At 38.7% G+C, this 17,642-nt stretch overlaps 1 protein-coding gene across 3 annotated transcripts in view; it reads left to right on the top strand.

Moving 5' to 3' along the window:
* Positions 1–17,642, top strand: part of TMEM255A (transmembrane protein 255A) — an 80,489-nt gene that overhangs the window by 8,260 nt on the left and 54,587 nt on the right. For all 3 annotated transcript variants that reach the window (XM_019719285.2, XM_019719288.3, XM_019719287.3), the window contains exons 3-4: positions 7,161–7,223; positions 9,426–9,515. In XM_019719285.2, coding sequence (XP_019574844.2) covers positions 7,161–7,223; positions 9,426–9,515 — 153 coding nt within the window. The remainder of the gene's footprint in view (positions 1–7,160; positions 7,224–9,425; positions 9,516–17,642) is intronic.

Below are 17,642 nucleotides of genomic sequence, written 5' to 3'. Positions count from 1 at the left end.
AGTAAAGGTGGGGGAAAGAAAAGAAAACAAAAACAAAAATCTCATTTAGATCTACACACACTGCTGTTGAACTCAAAAGCCTAACTCTAAAGTTAGGATCATATTTTTAATATCAAGTAAATGGGTTTCCAATTCAAATTGCTAGACAGACAGCAGTGAGGAATTTTAGTATGGTTCATTAAAAAAATATTTTAGGGTAGCAAAGAGGTCAGATGTATTTGTTGTTTTGTTTCATATTTTCTCTCTCTCCTCTCTCTCTTTTTCTTTTCCTTTTTTTTTTTTTTTTTTTTTTTTTTTTTTGGAGAGGTGGGGATGGGAGAGAGAAGCAAAGAGCAGGAAAGCGATTAAAGATGGATGTCTTTGAGAAGCCAGCACTTTGAGTGACCAAGACTGACACCTGTTGCCTAGGTCACCGATTCTACAGTCAGCCTCCTCAACAGCCCTAGCAAAGCTGGGGACTCACGTGGGCTGGCCTCCCACAAGCTGAAGACTGCCGGGGAAAGTTCCTTCACAGCTCTTGGGCAGGCAGGGCTCCCCCCAGCAGAGGGCAGGTATTCTACAGACACCATTTGGTGCCCTCTGTTAAAACTGTGATGTGAGAACTCACCCAGTCCACTTCCTGTGGTGAGGCAAGAAAACCAGTCATCAGCAAAATTGGATTTTATTTTTAAACAGCAAGGGGTGGGGAGAGGAAAGGAGGGTAAGATTGCATTTTGATGGCTTGGAAGAAGAATATATGAGGTCTGTGTGACTTTGCGGGCTTCAGGTAGCTGTGTTTAGTGAAATATGTCTGATAGATGAGATAATACTCAAGTCAAGATTCATATTCTCCATGGGTGAGGGGAAGGTATTTTCCAAGACATTTAAGAATAGTAACTCCTATTCATGATCAGTGGATATGAACCTTCTCTGTAGAATATCTGACTGTGGGTGGCTAGGCTGGAATACATTAACAAAGGAAGGAGGGTGCATGATTGTTGTTATTCTAGTACCTGATGTTCAGCTACCATTTCAAGTTGAAGCAGTGGGGGCGTGTGTCAGTGTGTATGCTTTTCACTAAAAGCTAATCTGGAAATGTTAATAGGAGAGCCATCCCAAACAGATAGTGCCCCATGGTTTTAACCTTTAAAAATTTGCTCTTATAGTTCCTGTAGATTGTTTATTTAAAATGGGTTTTAATTATAGAAAGTGAAAGGGGAAGATTGCAGATTGAAAAGCAGAAAAATCCATTTGAGTTTATAGGTCAGATCATGTTGTAACAAATACAATAATGACTCATATTTCTGAAACAGTAAATGCCTGAGAATCAAGATTTGTCCAGGAATGGGGCACTTTGACTAATTGAATAGTTTGGTTATTAGAGGTACTATATAAACGCTAAGCCAGTGGTTTCCCCACCTTGTTGTGCATAATGATCTGCTGAACCTGTGGAGAATACAGAGCTCCACTCCCTACCCCCAGAGTTCCTGATTTAGTAGGTCTGGGTGGAACCCAAAAACTTGAATTTATTTTCCAGAGCTAACCTTTGATTGAAAAAGTAAGACATGCCGAATCTGCATTTTAATAAACATCCCAGGGGAGTCTAATTCAGGTGGATCAGCAACCACCTGGAGAACTGAAACATCATAAAAATAGTATGCTTAGCAATAAAACCAGAGTGAGCATAATGTGGCATTTTAAGATTCCACACTACCAAATTGGTCACTTTGAATATAAAATGCCGTTGTATGAAAAAAAAATTCAGGTTATTTGGAACTCTGCTGTTTTGGACCCTAGTTAAATGTGTTAACAGTATATGAGAAATTAAATTTCAAAACAGACAAATTAGGGAATAGTTATTAGATTAAAAGAAGACTTACCATACCTTTCATTTAAATATTGAGATCTCAGGCATTTTAAAATATAATTGTGTTTGCATACTTTCAGTTATGTGAAACTTTCTAGGGCATCTTAATTTTGCCAAAAGAGGTACTCCTGTATAGTGAGATGCATTATAATAGGGTGTTAGCTACTCTTCCTGAGCTAGAATGTGGTATCATCACCCTACAACACATACACATGCATGCATCTTTAAAGATATTCCTATCAGTACAGGCTTAACTATATAATTTTTTTAAAAAAATTAAAACCCATAAAGACAAACCAGTTTAGGATTTTCACTGTCCTTGAATATTCAAGACATTTTATTCCAGAAGAGTTCTAATTAGATTTCTACTCTGGAGGCTCACCAGAGAGCCTTGGTTGTTGTAGGAAGTTTAAAAAGACAGGTGAGAGAGCCTGCTTCTTCTTTATAACCCTCTAACCTTAGATCCAGGAGAGGGAGACCTCTAAATGTGTTTCTTAAGCAACCCACAAGATGCAGTTGACCACCTGATCAGTGTGGAAAGCCTTTCATTCTTGAGCCCTCTCCCCAGCTTTGTAGTGATAGGGCCCACATCAGCATGGGTTTTCTTTCAGGAAAGAATCCAGGAGTTTCTGCCCCATTTCCCAGGGGGTGTGGGGACCAGTTAATTGAAAACATGTCAGAATTATTTTATATGTGGTAATAATTACATCAATTATACCAGAGTTACCTGAAAATTACATCAGGAGAGAGGAAAAACAGGGATCATTCAAAACAATTAATAGCCCAGAAACTGTCTTTAGGCCAATGTGACTTGAGCTTCATAGGTAAAGACTCTTGATAAATCCAACCAAGTTTTAACTAACTTGAATGCTCAGGAAATATAAGAAGCTCTGGATAGGGGGATTTGGTGGTTTATTATGAATTAGGCAAAAATTTTGTCCACCTCTTGTTGAAAATGTTTCTAAAATAAAGTTCCTACCTTAGTAAGTACTTTTCAAAGACGAGACTTGAATCTTGATTTGCTAGATAAGACTTATAATGCTAGAAGATTCTAATCTTCATTGGCTCCATGTTGCCTCCCTAGTGTTGTCATTCAAAGCTCTCTGAAGATGACTTCAGTTTGGCCTCCCATTACCTCTCTTTTGCCACAATTATTAATTCATAGTCCCCTGAACATGACATGGGCTTTTCTGCCTTGATGCTGTCACTCTCGTTCCTCTTGGCCTTGACCATCCTCCCTTTCTCTCTCTCTCTCTCTCTCTCTCTCTCTCTCTCTCTCTCTCTCTCTCTCTCTCTCTCTCTGTTCTGTCCTATCCCAGCTTAAAGACACATCTGGGATATTTCTCAACTACTGGGGTCCACAGTGGTGTTTATCATCTTTGAACTCCCTGTCATAGATTCCTCTTACTCATGGTTCCTAGAAAATTCTCACATCCAGCTTTGTGGGATGTTGAGCTATATTCTCATTTAGCTACATTTATGCAGGTCTACAATCCCTTATCTGAACCCTTGGGTCAGATGTGTTTGAGAATTTAGACTTTTTTATATTAGAAAGATAATACAACACGTATATCATATATGATCAAACATCCCAGTGGGGTCTTGAGAAACATCCCATAATCAAGCACTTTTATATTTCTACTATAAACTGTGTGTCTTTACACTAAGCTGATAAAGACAGTTTTTAAAAAAAAAAAAAAAAAAACCCTCACATCAGTTTAGGGTCTGGTTTTGCCACCAAGTTAGTTACAGAAAAAGTCCTTTTTAAGAGCTTTGTGGATTTCAGGATTATGGAAAGGGATTGTGGAACAGTTTACTTAATTATACCTCTTGAGGCTGAGTCTTGTTGGTCCTGGTATCATACTGTATCCTACTTCCTGGCCTCCAAATCGCAGATCCAGCACAGTGCCTCTCACAGAGTAGGTGTCCAATTGATATCTATTGAATGACTAATCCTTCTGAGCCTTGGTGTTGGGTGTCTGGGGCAGTGGATGGAAATAGGCATAGGTTATATAGAGCCCAGATCTCTTGACACTGACTTTGATTTCTAATGATGTCTTTTTTCTTCTTCAAGTGGAAGGGAGCCGAAAACAAAGCAAACTCGTGATTTGTTCAGGTAATAGTGGGATCAAGATGAAGATCCAAAGGTCTGAATGTTCCACAATTCCATGCAGTTCTCAAGGGGCAGAGATTACCTTTCTGAGGCCTCAGGAGAGCAAACAGTTCATTAGAAAGCAGCTGCCTATTTTCAGGAAATTCTGTTGATTTTTTTCTTCTTTACTTTCAACTCCTCAGCTCTTCCTCACATAGGACTTCTTACTCCATCCCTGAAGAGAACTTTTTCCCTGGGGGGGGGGGGGAGCTATGAAGATGTTCTACTAACACTGGCTACAAATGCAGCAAAATATTGTTGAAAGCACCCCAGCTGTTAGGAGACCTGAGTGGCCCTGCCAGTAACTTGCTGTAAGAGGGGATGAGTCCATACAATTCTCTAAGCCTCCATTTTCCTATCTGTCAAATGAGCTCCGCCAAACTCCATAACACTACTGTGACCAAAAAGGAGGGCAAGTAGTTCTATAAATTAAAATGCTTTTCAAATGTAAGGTAGTTTTAGTAACACTGGTGAGTTTGTCAACTTGTCATCTAGTGAATGAATTCTTCCCGCCATGACTCAATTGATATTAGTTCCCTGCCTGGTGAACTCTACCTATCCTTTGAGCTCATGTTAAAATGTCTCCTCTTTTGTGAAATCTTAGAGTTACCATGTATTTAGCAGCCTACTTTATGCAAGTCACACTACATACAGACACACTTCGTTTTATTGCGCTTTTTTGCACTTCACAGATATTGCATATTTGGGGGGTTTTTTTTACAAATTGAAGTCAAGACCCTCTACCAGCAGATAGATTATGACTCGCTTGACTGTGATACTAGCTTTATTGCAGTGATCTGGAACAGAACCCACAGTATCTCTGAGGTATGCCTGTACCTTATCTCATTTAATCCTAACAGCCCTGTGTGGTAGGTATCATTATGACTCCCATTTTTTAGATGAGGAAACCGAAATACAGAGTGGTTAAAGGCCTAGCCCAAGGTCATACCGTTTTTAAGTGGCAGAGCCAGGGATATTACACAAATTGAATTATTCTCTGTTCCTATAGCACTTTGTTTATACCTCACCTGTGGTCCTTTAACACACAATCTGTCTCTCCTTCACTAGACTATGGAGATCATGAAGGGCAGGGTCCATGTCTTCATATTTATCTGACAAAAGTACTCAGTGAATGTTAGAAAATTGAATGAGTTGAAGTGGAATAGAAGGAAAGGGGAGGGAACTGGATGAAGCAACTGGCTGGCCTGGGATTTGCAGTACCATAGTGCTTTGTCTTTCCAGTTAATTCCATGAGACTTCAGCCCACCTCTTCTAGTCCCTGCAATTACAGAGGTATTTGAGAGTGCAGAAATAGCCAGTGTCTTTCCCTTCTGTCTTAAGGTAAAGACTGCTGTTGGCGTTCAGAAGACATTCAGTGAGTATCTGTGGAAACTGGTGAACTCCTCAGTAAAAGGATTTATTTTTCCATGTAAGAAGCTGGCTCCAGCATTCTCTCAATCTTCACAAGTGGCCCAGAGTGACATAAGCACAGACGATTCATAGAATTCTTCCTAAAAAACTAAAAGCTGTGGGACATGTTGAAGGGGAAGATAAGATAGAACACGAAACTCTCTTATGAAACAGCAAATAATGATAAGATTTCCCAGCTCAAATCAAATTAGAGATGCTCAAAAGTTAAATGTCTTTTAAAATAATAATCACTAGAAGAGTAATATTTGCTTAGTATGTACTGTGTTCCAGGCACTGCAAAGTTCTTTGAATGTATCATCCTGGCTAATCCTACAAAAGCTCTATAACATAGCCACTACTATAGTCCCCATTTTCCAGATGAAGAAACTGAGGTCAATAAGTTTGTTCAAGATTGCACAAACATAAGTGGAAGAGCTGGGGTTAGAAGCCAGACTTGTCCGATAACCAGATTTTAATCAGTACACTTTAAGACAACACATTTTAAATAGCTTTAAAATAAGACCAGTTGGGAGACAGGCATAATTTAACAGTTGAGTGAAGATGCTCTCAGTAGAGTCTTGGATGGCATGGGATCTGTATACCCTTATGAATTTCAGCTTCTATTTCCCAAGAGGGATAGCTGGCTGAGTGGGCCTGCAGAGTGAGTCCTTAGAAATTTGTATTCATTCCTTCCCTTCATTCTCTTTCATTCTTGGATTTCTAAGACAACTACCCAGTCCCCCTACATTGCTCCACCACACTCCTGCCCAGTCCATGGGTCCATTCGATTTCCAAGCCTAGGTGTAAGATTTGGGGCCTCAGACTGAAATAGATGCCCCTGTGAGCCAAGGTAAGGCTGCAGATGGAAACCCAGATCATTAGTGAGGCTAAAGAGATACGTAACTACATCACTGAATTTGTGTTAAGCTTTGTTGGTCCATTCTGACCACTTTATTTCATTTTCACCCCTGTCAACAGCCATCCACTAGTGATAGTTTTCAGCTGAGACTGGCAGACTCAGTCCACTAATGGCAGAACTAAGAGGAAAGTGGGATCTACTACATGAACCATCATCCTAGCCTCTTAGGCAGGGAAATTGTTTTTCAAGGTTTTATGCTGCCATTTCTGTTCACCCTTTAATAAATGCTTTCTGTTCATAAATGAAGCAGAGATGGAAGAAGAGGTGAATGAGTGCTAACATAAATTGCAGTGGGTCAACCACAAATACAGGCTTAAAAAAATAGTTCTCTGTTTTTAAGTCTAAAGTGCTTGCTAATTTCTGAAGTACTTCCTGGGTTTTATTAATGTGCCAGATGCACCAAAAATTGCTATTTCAAATCTTTATTTTCTAATCCAGGCATCAGAGTGAAGGTCACTTGAAAAAAAAGGTATAAAGATCAGAATGTAATGCATGCTTTTCACTAGTATATGTCTCTCACTGATTCACCAGTCACATATTAGGTAATGGATATTGAAGTTGAAATGGGCAGGCTCTGAAAAGCTGTGGTTGACTTTGACTTTTAGTTTTTGGGCACATGCATATCTTTTTAGGTGTGACTTATATCTACAAGGAAAAATTGGCAAATGGTGTGAGTGATACTTTTATTGCACATACTGTATTTGTGTAATGACTGCATGTGGCTTTAGCATGTATACTCCAGTTACTTTTCGTTAGCCTGAATCATATCCAGGAGTTGAATGAATGTGTGGTCAGGCTGACCATCTCACAACATATGCCATGTTGCTTTGCAGCTTGGCTTTGGATCATTTCTTGGAATCATTGGATCCAACCTTGTTGAGAACAAACGGCAGATGGTAAGTTTTCATTGCTATGGAATCAAGTTATTCATCTGAAAGTAACACAATTCTTAAGGTTACTCAGATTGGGCCACAAAAGAAACTGCTACTTTGCCTTTTCTCCTAAGCCTCCAGGGAACTTGTTTTCCAGTGACCTTGTAGTATGGGACTTGTTCTCATCTTGCCTGATGCTCTCTCAGTGGCCTAGCTAGTCTCTTTAAGTCACAGGGATAGAATATTCTGGATCTTGCCCTTTGCTTTCCTTCTCACTTCCAAAAGAGTGCCCCAGCCTATTCAGTCAGGCTACTGTCCTCACCTAGAATGCCTTTGCTTCTGTCATTTCCATTGCTGCAGCCCTGGATTATTGGTGACTCTCACATCTTCTCTGATGCATAATCTTTTGAGGGAGTTTCCACAGAGAGTTCCCACCTTTTGAGATTACAATCTAGGGCACTTTGATTAAGAGAACAAATATACTTGGGACACACAGAAGACAAAATAAAATTATGAAGCCAACCCAAATTATTTCCATTACCCATAGTTCATAGGTAAATACGTTATAAGTTCAAAAGGAAGGATGAACATATAACAGGAGGTAAATCTTAGAAAGTTTTATGTCCTAATGGGGGCCCACAAGGGCAAGCTGTTGCATTTTTCTGATTCAGTCTGAGAAGGGTTCCTAGAGAGCAGGCAAGGAAGGTACAGACCAAACTGCAAGCATACTGCAGTTTTATAGGCTCACAAATCAAGATGCCTGGTGAGTGGTCAGATGGTGAACCGACTAGGCTCCCCCAGTACAAGTCTCTGTGGTATTTTAACTTTGATAAGGGGTCTATTTAACAGCAACGTTAATCAGGTAACATAATACAGAGAGCTCTAACCATATATTCTCCCCCAGCAATGTGGGGATTTGCCCTCAGGGGAGTTCTAATAGGTCTCTTCTTCCATTTCACCTGAACTCACTCCCATCCCCACCTCCTACCAGTTGTGTTTACATTTTTGGCTGAAATTATTAAAAATAATAGGGGAGTTTTAATTTTACAGCCGATTATAGCATAGCTAATAATTTCAATTTCATGGCATCATTCATCCATTATTTACTAATTCTCTGTAGAACTGTGAAGTGAAATTTATGGAAAAAGGTTTCTGAACAACTCCTGAAGGAGATAAGTATTTCCTCCTAGCCTGTTGACATGGGAGAACCTTAGGGTGGCCTTGATTTTCCTTCCTCCTTTTCCCTGGAAGCGTGCTTAATTCCAGTCTATTTCCCCTTCTTTTCTTCCAAGATGAGAACAAGTCCCATACCACAAGGTCACTGGAAAACAAGTTCCCTGGAGGCTTAGGAGAAAAGGCAAAGTAGCAGTTTCTTTTGTGGCCCAATCTGAGTAAGCTTAAGAAGAAAAACACCTCAAGGAAGAAAAACACTGATTTATCTAGTTCTGCAGGTCAATGCAAGCAGATGGTGGACTCAGGCAACACCTATCCCTGTCCCTAGAAATACCTTGAAACACTTACTCCCACATTGGTTTGTAAAGAAAGACAAATTATTAGGAACATTTCTGTTATCTAACATAATCAGAGAATAAGGCAGTCTGGTTCAAGCAAACATTTTTCCTACTTGAAAATATTCATATGTACCATACAGAGTTGATCAGTTTCAGAGACGTCAACCCTTATAAAGTGTCTTTAACATTTAAGTCTTAATACATTGAATGTTCTCTTGCTTTAATGATGCAGAAGGCTGTGAAGGGTTGTGCAGGGCCTCAGAATCATCCCTGTCTTCATCAGTGCCCACAATGAGGGATTGGGAAGAACACTGGACTAGATGGTGATCCTGGGCACATACACCACTTCCCCTCTCTGAACCTCCAATTCCACAATAAATAAAATAGGGGGTTGGGACTACAGGATGTCAATAGTCCAAAATTTTTCTGACTCTGAGAATGGAAGAGTCATTCAGTGAAATTCTGCCATGGACATCATGCAAGCCTCCTCTTCATTTAGTGCTCACAGATACAGAGTGAATTTCTTAGCTTGCTCTAAAAATGTTAAAAGTGCTTCACTGGCCCCATCTCTGCTTCCACCTTCCCCAGCTCGCACTCATCTTACATGACTGAAAAGAGCATCCTCATGGGGTGGCAGACTCTTGGGGATCGCCTTGTTTCCAGATGCAGCAAGAGTGGAAGGCTAACAGACACTTTTGTTTTGTTCCCTCCACAGCTGGTGGCTTCTATCGTCTTTATCAGCTTTGGTGTGATTGCAGCCTTTTGTTGTGCCATAGTTGACGGGGTCTTCGCTGCCAGACACATTGTAAGTATTTTTAGACCTGGGTTAAAGTAAGTGTGTAATACAATAACACTTCATTGAGTGTATGCTAAATGCCGTGAGGGGTAACAGACGAGGGAGAAGACAGGATCCCTGACAGACAAGATGAGGACACTGATGGACACGCAGGCATCCAAAGAACTGGGTCTAAGCTGAGGAGGTTAACTCTAAGTGCCAGAATGGTTTATCTTGGACTCTGGCTTGGACTCTGGGGGTCAGGGCAAGCTTCCTGGTGGTGGTGAAGCTGGAGTCTTTGACATGTGGGTGAGATTTGGAAAGGCAAAGACAAGGACAGTGAGGCCAGGGGAACTGATGTTGGGAGTATGAGGTAGTGAGAGAGGGGCAGGAAGCCACATGACTTCCTGACAGACTTAGAGGTTTCAATAGCTGGCTTCTCTGCCCTTTAATAGCAACAAGTGTCGACAATGAGGACAGAGACACCTTTTCTCAGGTGTATGAACTTTGCTGTCCCTACAACAGTAGTTGGAGAGTAGAGGTGTGATTGGGTTCTGAGGAAAGCTCCAGAACTAGAAGCCTCCACTCACAGCCTAGTCCTGGAGTTAAGGTGCCAAATGCTTCCTACTCTGATGAATCTGTGCCTGGAGAAAGGTCATTTTATTCCTGAAACCCAAATCTGTGCTCCTTCTCTGGGGAATCTTGGGATTCAGGGTGTTCCTATGTGGTTCTCCACTAGATCCCTCACCCCTTTTTCACCACTTTCCATTTCATGCTATTCCAGATATTTGGCCAAGGGCCGACCTGACCTCTTCATTAGGCACAATAGGCACAATGCCTATTACCCACAGTATATTCAGGGTCACATAAAGATGTCACCATTTCTTTACAAGTGGAAGAAAAACGATGAACTTTTAGGTCAAAAGAAACTTTTTGCATATAATATAAATATATATGTTAATGCAGTCATAAGACATGATTAAAATAAATAAAATATAATTTTCAATAGGTTTTAATGGAGGAAGGGGCCCACAAAAGTAAAAGTGCCTAAGTCTCAGGGAAGTCATAACATGGCTCTGATCTAGCCCACAGACCAATATCAAGAGTGAGCCACAGCAAATTACTGAGCCCCCACAGCAAACTCAAATGCTCATTTGATTCCAACTGAAGCAACATTGAAAATGAAAACATCTCATGAACAAGTTGCAAATTTTTTGTTTTCTAAAACAATTGAATTGGCACAAAATTGTATTTTCAGAATCTTCTGTGGATCGATGATATTTTATTCCATGTCGAACTTTGACTAATAGTGCAGGTCATACTGAGGGAATGTCATGGGTATGGTTGGATCTGGGAAAGGATGATTTGCAACATTTCAATTCCAACTTGTTCTCGGACCCTTCTCCCAGGTATAAGAGTCAGTACCTCCTTTGCCAAGATTACAGGAGTCCACATGGTCAGCACTGCCACCAAAGCAGTCTCTGAAATGTTACTTCAGGAGATAATTTCTGAGCAGGGAGAAAATAAAGGGGTGGGACAGAGAAGCCGGTTGCCCAATTTTCTTTTAAGGCCATGAATATAAATATAGGCCCTTATATCAGACCCATCTCTTCTGATTTTAGCGGAGAGCAGCCATCTTCTTCTTCATCTTTTTCTTCTTAAAAAGGCAAATAACACATCAGGAATTTGTAACATCCACACTCCTACCACACTAACATAATAATTCTTATCATTTTTGCATATTACCCTCCAAGTACATACCTATTTTTGAAACACGGTTGCAGTCAATCGTAGTACACATGCTATTTTGTATTTAACAGGAACTATCTTAATAAAAATAATGCCTTGCTTTTGTGTAGTGCATTTAGATTTTCAATGTGCCTTCACATGTATTACCTCATTTGAGACCCACAGCAATTCTGTGAGGTATCCCCATTTGACAAGCAGTATTCACTCTGAGACAGTCTTCATGGCAACATAGGCCTTGTGGCCTAGAAGCCTGCAGCAGATATTGATGGCATCATGAAATAAAATGGCTTCCTCCATTCCCGCCCACCCCCATTCCTATTTATTTTTATTAGTTTCAGGTGTACAAAACAACATAATGATTAGATATTTACACCCCTCACGAAGTAATAAACCCACCAAGTCTACTCCCCATCTGACATCATACATAGCTATTACAATACAATGGACTATATTCCCTATGCTGTACTTCACATCCCGTGGGGGGGGGGATATATATATATGTATATGTATATATGTATATCTACATATATGTACATATGTGTGTATATATATATCTATATCTATATATGTATATATCTATATATACCTATAGATATAGATATATAAATATCTATATATCTATATAGATATATATACTACAGGTGCCAAAGAAATATATACACATGACTTGTACTCTCTTTTGTTATTGGTATATATTGAATATTACAATTTTAATACAGTTTTTTCCTTTCTTAAAATGTGTGTACATATTTTGGCACCCTGTGTGTGTGTGTGTGTGTGTGTGTGTGTGTGTGTATCAGGGGTACCAAAAAATGTATACAAGTGGACACTTTGGTCAATGTTGAGCAATCAGTAGTTCGCCATAATCAGAAGTGTCTGGATGCTGATGGTAACCACTTTGAGCACCTCTTGTAATTGCAGAAGTCAAATGTGACTTGTATTCATCTTTTATTATTGGTATATATTGAGTATTACAACTTTAATACATTTTTACTTTCTTACACTGTGTATACATTTTTTGGCACCCTCTGTATATATTTATAGTTGACATTCAGTATTATTTTATATTAGTTTCTAGTGTACAGCACAGTGGTTAGGCATTTATATAATCTAAGAAGTGATTCCCCCGATAAGTCCAGTACTCATCTGACACCCTATATAGTTTTATATGTGGGAGAAGAGTCCGAGAACAAGTTGGAATTGAAATGTTGCATTTCAATATTAACATTATTAATTATATTTCCCATACTGTATTTCACATCCCTGTTACTATTTTGTGACTACCAATTTGTACTTCCTAATCCCATCACCATTTTCACCCCTCCACTAACCCCTCTCCAGTCAAGCAACCATCAGTTTGTTCCCTGTATCTCTGAGTCTATTCTGTTTCATTTGCTCATTTATTCTGTTTTTTAGATTCCACATATAAGCGAGATCATACGGTATTTGTCTTTCTCAGTTCTAACTTATTTCACTTAGCATAATATCCTCTAGGTCCATCCATGTTGTTGCAAATGGTAAGATTTCATTCTTTTTTATGGGAGAGTAATATTCCATTGTATAAATGTACCACAAATTCTTTATTTTTTATTTTGCTTCCCTTACTAATATGGTTACTGACTGTTTTCTAATCCCCTCACCTTCCCCTTTATCCCCACCCCCCTCCCATCTAGCAACCCTCAGTTTTTCCTCTATGTCACCAAAACTGTTTCTGATTAGTTCATTCACTTATTCTTTTCTTTAGATTCCACATGTAAGTGAGATCATATGGTATTTGTCTTTCTCTGTCTGACTTATTTCACTTAACATAATGTTCTCTAGGTCCACCCGTGTTGTTGCAAATGGTAAGACTTCTTTCTTCTTTATGGCTGCGTAATACTCCATTGTATAAATGTAACACAGTTTCTTAATCCAGTCATCTACCGATGGGCATTTCGGTTGTTTCCATGTCTTGGCTATTGTGCATAGTGCTGCAATAAACATAGGAGTGCATAAAGTTTTTTGAATTAGAGTTTTGGATTTCTCCACATAGATACCTAGGAGTGGGATTGCTAGATCATAAGGTAGTTCCATTTTCAGATTTTTGAGATACCTCCATGCTGTTTTCCATAGTGGCTGCACCAATCTGAAATCCCACCAACAGTGCACGAGTGTTCCCTTTTCTCCACATCCTCGCCAACACTTGTTGTTTGTTGATTTATTGATGATAGCCATTTTGACTGGGGTGAGGTGGTATCTCATTGTGGTTTTTATTTGCATTTCTCTGATGATTAGTGAGTTTGACCATTTTTTCATACGTCTGTTTGCCATCTGTATGTCCTTTTTAGAAAAATGTGTCTTCATGTCCTCTGCCATTTTTCAATTGGGTTGTTTGTTTTTTTGGAGTTGAGTTGAGTGAGTTTTTTATAAATTTGTGATATTAACCCCTTATCAGATATATCATTGGCAAATATCTTTTCCCATTCAGTGGGGTCCATTTTTGTTCATTGATGGTTTCCTTTGCTGTGAAAAAGCTTTTTAGTTTGATGTAATCCCACATGTTTATTTTTCCTCTTACTTCCCTTGTGCAAGGGGATATATCAGTAAAAATCTTATACTGGGTAATGTCTGTGAATTTTCTTCCTATATTTTCTTCTAGGAATTTTATGGTTTCAGATCTTACATTTAAGTCTTTAAGCCATTTTGAATTTATTTTTGTATATGGTGTAAGTAGGTGGTCCAGCTTCTTTTTTTGCATGTGGCTGTCCAGGTCTCCCAGCACCATTCATTGAATAGACTGTCTTTACCGCACCGTACATTCTTCCTTCCATTGTCGTAGATTAAATGGCCATATAGGCATGGATTTATTTCTGGACTCTCTATTCTGTTCCATTGATCTATGTGTCTGTTTTTATGCCAGTACCGTGCTGTTTTGATTACAGTAGACTTGTAGTATAATTTCATGTCAGGTATTGTTATACCTCCCACTTTGTTCTTATTTCTCAAGATTGCTGAGGCTATCCGGGGTCTTTTATGGTCCCATATAAATTTTAGGATTATATGTTCTATTTCTGTGAAAAATGTCGTTGGTAGTTTGATAGGAATTGCGTTGAATATGTATATTGCCTTAGGCAGTATGGACATTTTAACTATATTAATTCTTCCTATCCATGAACATGGTATGTGTTTCCATCTATTTGTATCTTCTTTCATTTCTTTCTTCAGTGTCTTATAATTTTCTGAGTACAGATCTTTTACTTCTTTGGTTAAATTTATTCCCAGGTATTTTATAGTCTTTGAAGCAATTGTAAACGGGATTGTTTTTTTAATCTCTCCTTCTCATGTTTTATTATTGGTATATACAAACGCAACTGATTTCTGAACATTAATTTTGTATCCTGCTACTTTACTAAATTCATCTATCAGCTCTAATAGTTTCTTGGTGGAGTCTTTAGGGTTCTCTCTATATAGTATCATGTCATCTGCATATAATGACAATTTTACTTCCTCCTTACCGATTTGGATGCCTTTTTTTTCTTTTTCTTGTCTGATTGCTGTGGCTAGAACTTCCAGCACTATGTTGAATAGAAGTGGAGAAAGTGGGCAACCTTGCCTTGTTCCTGATCTTAAGGGGAATGGTTTTAGCTTTTCGCCATTGAGTATGATGTTAGCTGGGGATTTATCATATATGGCCTTTATTATGTTGATATATGATCCCTCTATTCCCACTTTCTTAAGGGTTTTTATCATAAATGTCTGCTGGATTTTATCAAATGCTTTTTCTGCATCTATCAATATGATCATGTGGTTTTTATTTTTCATTTTGTTAATGTGGTGACCACATTAATTGATTTGCAGATGTTGAACCACCCTTGCATACCAGGGATAAATCCCACTTGATCATGGTGTATGATATTTTTAATGTAATGCTGAATTCTGTTCACTAATATTTTGTTGAGGATTTTTGTATCTATGTTCATTAGAGATACTGGCCTGTAGTTTTCTTTTTTTGTGGTGTCTTTGTCTGATTTTGGGATCAGGGTGATAGTGGCTTCGTAAAAAGTGTTTGGGAGCCTTCCCTCCTGCTGGATTTTTTGAAAGAGCTTGAGGAGAATATGTGATAATTCTTTTTTGAACGTTTTGTAAAATTCACCTGTAAAGCCATCTAGTCCAGGGCTTTTGTTTGTTGGGAGATTGTTGATTACTGATTCAATTTTCCTGGTGGTAATCAGTCTATTCAGGTGTTCTGTTTCTTCTTGAGTTAGCCTTGGAAGGTTGTACGCCTCTAGAAAATTGTCCATTTCTTCCAGATTGTCAAATTTGTTGGCATACAGTTGCTCAGAGTAATTTCTTAAAATTTTTTGTATTTCTGCGGTGTCTGTTGTCACTTCTCTTTCATTTCTGATTTTATTAATTTGGGTCCTCTCTCTCTTTTTTTAAACGAGTCTGGCTAAAGGTTTGTCGATTTTGTTGGTCTTCTCTAAGAATGAACTCTTGGATTCATTGATCTTTTGTATTGTTTTTCTGGTTTCTATTTCATTTATTTCTGCTCTGATCTTTATTATCTCCTTCCTTGTACTCCCTTTGGGCTTATTTTGCTGTTCTTTTTCCAGATCCCTTAAGTGTGAAGAAAACTGTTGATTAGTGATTTTTCTTGTTTCTTCAGGTAGGCCTGCAATGCTGTGAATTTCCCTCTGAGGACTGCTTTCATGGCATCCCATAGATTTTGGGTCATCGTGTTTTCATTTTCGTTTGTCTCGAGATATCTTTTGAATTCTTCCTTGATCTCCTGGTTGACCCATTCATTATTTAGTAACATGTTATTCAGCCTCCATGAATCGGTGTGTCTTCCATTTTTTTCCTATAGTTCTTTTCTAATTTCATAGCACTGTGGTCAGAGAAGACAATTGGTATGATTTCAATTTTCTTAAATTTATCAAGACTTGTTTTGTGGCCTACCATATGGTCTATCTTGGAAAACGTTCCATGTGCACTTGAGAAGAACATGTATTCTGCAGCATTGGGGTGAAATGCTATGAAAATATCGATTAAATCCAGTGGTCCAATGTGTCATTTAAGGCCATTGTTTCCATATTGATTTTCTGTCTGGAAGACCTGTCCCTTGTCAGAGGTGTGTTGAAGTCCCCTACTATGATAGTGTTAATGTTGATCTCGTCTTTATGTCAATCAGTATCTGTTTTATATATTTAGGTGCTCTTATGTTGGGTGCATAGATGTTTACTAGGGTTATATCCTCTTGTTGGATCAATCCCTTTATTATTATATAGTGCCCATCTTTGTCTTTTAACACGTTCTTCATTTTAAAGTCTATTTTGTCAGATATAAGTATTGCAACTCCAGCTTTTTGGAGTTGCAAATGGAAATGATTTCTCATTTCCATTTGCATGAAATATATCACTCCAAACCTTCACTTTCAGACTTTGTGTGTCTTTTGATCTGAGGTGAGTCTCTTGTATACAGCATATACAAGGGTCTTGCTTTCTTATCCACTCAGTCACCATATGTCTCTTGATTGGAGCATTTAAACCGTTTACATTTTTTTAAATTTCTTTTTTAAATTTATTGGGGTGACAATTGTTAGTAAAATTACATAGATTTCAGGTGTACAATCCTGTACCACATCATCTATAAATCTCATTGTGTGTTCATCACCCAGAGTCAGTTCTCCTTCCATCACCATATATTTGATCCCCCTTACCTTCATCTCCCACCCCCCACCCCCCACCCCCGTTACCCTCTGGTAACCACTAAACTATTGTCTATGTCTATGAGTTTCTGTTTCTCATTTGTTTGCCTTGTTCTTTTGTTGTTTTTGGTTTATATACCACATATCAGTGAAATCACATGGTTCTCTGCTTTTTCTGTCTGACTTATTTCGCTCAGCATTACACTCTCAAGATCCATCCATGTTGTCACAAATGTTCCTATATCATCTTTTCTTACCGCCGAATAATATTCCATTGTGTATATATACCACAACTTCTTTATCCATTCATCTATCGAAGGACATTTTGGTTGTTTCCATGTCTTGGCCACAGTAAACAAAGCTGCAATGAACATTGGAGCACACGTGTCTTTATGTATAAATGTTTTCAGATTTTTGGGGTAGATACCCAGGAGAGGGATTGCTGGCTCATATGACAATTCTATTCGTAATTTTTTGAGGAACCTCCACACTGCCTTCCATAACGGCTGCACCAGTCTGCATTCCCACCAACAGTGTATGAGGGTTCCTTTTTCTCCACAGCCTCTCCAACACTTGTTACTATTTGTCTTCCTGATGATAGCCATTCTGACTGGGGTGAGGTGATACCTCATTGTGGTTTTTATTTGCATTTCTCTGATGATTAGTGATGTTCAGCATTTTTTCATATGTCGATTGGCCATTTGTATGTCCTCTTTGGAGAA

Source organism: Rhinolophus sinicus, chromosome 18 (assembly GCF_057876585.1).
Source record: "Rhinolophus sinicus isolate RSI-liver-muscle chromosome 18, RSI-T2T, whole genome shotgun sequence".
Taxonomy (NCBI): domain Eukaryota; kingdom Metazoa; phylum Chordata; class Mammalia; order Chiroptera; family Rhinolophidae; genus Rhinolophus; species Rhinolophus sinicus.
The sequence above is the reverse complement of the archived record's forward strand: the minus strand, read 5'-3'. Positions and strand labels throughout refer to the sequence as shown.